This window comes from Neophocaena asiaeorientalis, unplaced genomic scaffold (assembly GCF_003031525.2).
Source record: "Neophocaena asiaeorientalis asiaeorientalis breed wild unplaced genomic scaffold, Neophocaena_asiaeorientalis_V1.1 scaffold78, whole genome shotgun sequence".
NCBI classification, from domain to species: Eukaryota; Metazoa; Chordata; class Mammalia; order Artiodactyla; family Phocoenidae; genus Neophocaena; species Neophocaena asiaeorientalis.
This window is the reverse complement of record NW_020175018.1, coordinates 18,834,233-18,836,913: the sequence shown is the minus strand read 5'-3', so window position 1 is coordinate 18,836,913 and position 2,681 is coordinate 18,834,233. Positions and strand designations below refer to the sequence as shown.

Genomic DNA, 2,681 nt, shown 5'->3' with positions numbered 1-2,681 from the left:
ACTGGTGCCCCGTAGCTGGAATCACTTAAAACAGTGAGGCCGCGGCACTCGTCCCTGCGCCCCTGCTTCCCGGCGGCCTTTACAGCGATTGCGTGGGTAGGTCCGGGAGAAGGGGCTTCTCGCCGAGAGGGCCACTTTCTAAAGTTTGTTCCCACGAGATATTCCTTGTCCAGTTCCTTAGGTTGCTAGTTTTTGGAACTAGTTCTTGGCTTCACCTCTGTAAGCTTCTCGACTCCGTATGGCAGGCCAAGACATCTATCTAACTGGCTGCCTAAGGAAACTCGATCCTTTGCACCGTCTAGTGTCTCCATGTCGGAATTTAGGACAAAGAGGCCACAGCCTCTTAGTGTACATTCCATGCGAGAAGTGATGTGTCTATTAGTGTGGTCTCCAAGAATAAACGTGCAGTTACTGCTCTAGTGACTGCCTATAAAATACTCTTGGGTCCCTCTTGGGAGTATGGTTCTGTGGAGGTGTTCTGTAGCTGTCAGACGACAGGCCAGGGAGCGTTGTGGTTGGCAGTCCCCTTCTGGAACACGCTGGACGTGAATAACGGTCTCAGTCTCACATCATGGGGGAGGGGGATCCAGGCTCACACACTTGGCTGCTTTCTTCTTTCACTTCTGAGCCAGTCAGGTCATTTCACCGTCTAGAAAACCACCACGACAGCAGTAAGCTGCAAGGCTGGGAGCCCCATGAGCACGCAGGTTCTTAGAGCCAGGCTCGTTGCTCGTCCAGTACATTTTTTAAAAACCTCCCTGAGACGCTGTGTCTCACCCACTCAGGACGGAAGCTCCTTGAGGGCTGGATTTGTATTCACACACCCAGGGCCAGACTCTTGGTGGGCCCGTAACAGACGTGTGGATTAATACCAGCACACTGCTGAGATACCGCGGGTTCAGTTCAGACCACCACAGCAAAGCTAAAGCGAGTTGCGCGAATTCTTTGATTTCCCAGTGCATATAAAAGTTACGTTTACACTGTAGACCATTATGTGTGCGATAGCATTATGTCTAAAAAAGCAACGTACATACCTTAATTAAAAAATAACGCCTTGGGAAAAATGGCACCAGTAGACTTGTTCAACACAAGGTTGCCACAAACCTTTAGTTTGTAGAAAACACAGTGTCTGTGAAGCGAAGTAAAGCAAGGCACAGTAAAACGAGGCATGCCCGTAAACGGAAGTAGATTGTCAGTCCAGAAGCGCGTGGCCGTGGCACGTCACTTGCCGAGTCAGGCCGGGAGGAGTGAGTGGGTACATCGGTGTGGCGCCGAGTTAAACTCACTGATGGTAAAGGATTGGCGTAACTGTCCTGACGTTGATTTATGGAGGGGAACGAGGGGAGAACTCTGATTCACGGACACTTGCCGAGGGGTTTCGGGAGCACGCTCAGGGTTAATGGACAGCCAGTCTCCACGTAGTGCTAATTATTATGTTCCCGATACTGGTTATTCCCGTTGCTGTTGGGATGTTATCATTTGGGATGTTTTCTGGCATTACCCTGCTTTGACCTGAAATTTTATCCACTCTGCAATCTCTCCAGGTACAGAGACCCGAGCAGCAGGGGAGTTTCACAACCAAAGAGCTGACATAAATTATGGGACTCAGAGCCGAGCTGTCAGAAAGTACTCGCACCTCCGTGCCCATCCCATTCTGCGGGCAGCGTTCGCTGCCCCGTGAGCCAATCAGCAGGCTTCAGTTAGGAAAGAGAGTTCTCAAGTTGTGGACTTGAATGTCACCCTGGAAACCAGTCCCTGAGTGGTGTCGCTGCTTCACTTCTGTCCCTCCTTCCCGGTTTTCCCTTGCTGCCTTCTTTTTTCTTTCCTCCTTCCCCTCTACCTTGAGAGGACACTGTGCGTTTCTTCCCCCCACAGTACTCCTGGGAGTTTTATTATTTTTTATACATTTTTATTATGTATATATTTTTATTTAATAAAGTTGCTTTATTATTGAAGGTTTATTATCATAACTCTTACAGAAATGGATTGCTATTGTAGCCTTTCCCTTCTTGGTATTATATAGATTGGGACCACCATGGTGGTCTCTAGCCCAAGCTTGGAGAAAGGGGCAAAGTAAACCATCTTGTGTAACAGGAGGTTCATGATTTTAAGAGAGTTACATCTGCGATGTGGTAGGTGTTTTTGGTGTGGTAAACCTGCATGAGATGGCCAGTATGTAACCTGCTAGTACAGCTGTTAACATTTCTTAGGTCCCGTGAAGGTGTATCTTCAAGTGACCCGTGACATCGAGGGTAAGAGAAACTAGTCTCCGCTCTTCTGGGGAGGAAGCGCTTCACTGGGTGGGTGTCAGAGCCTCCCCCTCCAGTGATGGGCTCTGCTGGGGCTCTTTGGCTCTCACAGCCCAGCTTGCTCCCTTGCTTCTGCTGAGAACAAAGAATGAAGTAACCGTGCATAGTATGGGTGACTCATGCTTATGTTTTGTTCCCGGCGCCTGTCGACGCACTGCAGAGTACAGCTTTTTTCAGGAACCAGCACGAGGATTATTTTGGAAAACTGTGTTTCATAGACTGTATTATGAACTTGGCAAATCAGCTAGCCTGCAAATTTTAGAATTAGAAGCAGCACACCCAGTACTTCTGGGAGCGGAGCCATTGTGAGATTCCAGGGCGGGGGGGTGTTCTCTGTCATAAATGGTCAGAGTGTGTCGTACTATTGGCTGG

The 2,681-nt window shown here is 49.0% G+C and overlaps 1 protein-coding gene across 1 annotated transcript in view; it reads left to right on the top strand.

The window, feature by feature from the left end:
* Nucleotides 1–1,168: 1,168 nt before the first annotated feature.
* Nucleotides 1,169–2,681, top strand: part of UBAC1 (UBA domain containing 1) — a 17,586-nt gene continuing 16,073 nt past the window's right edge. The window contains exon 1 of the mRNA XM_024762420.1: nucleotides 1,169–1,291. Coding sequence (XP_024618188.1) covers nucleotides 1,169–1,291 — 123 coding nt within the window. The remainder of the gene's footprint in view (nucleotides 1,292–2,681) is intronic.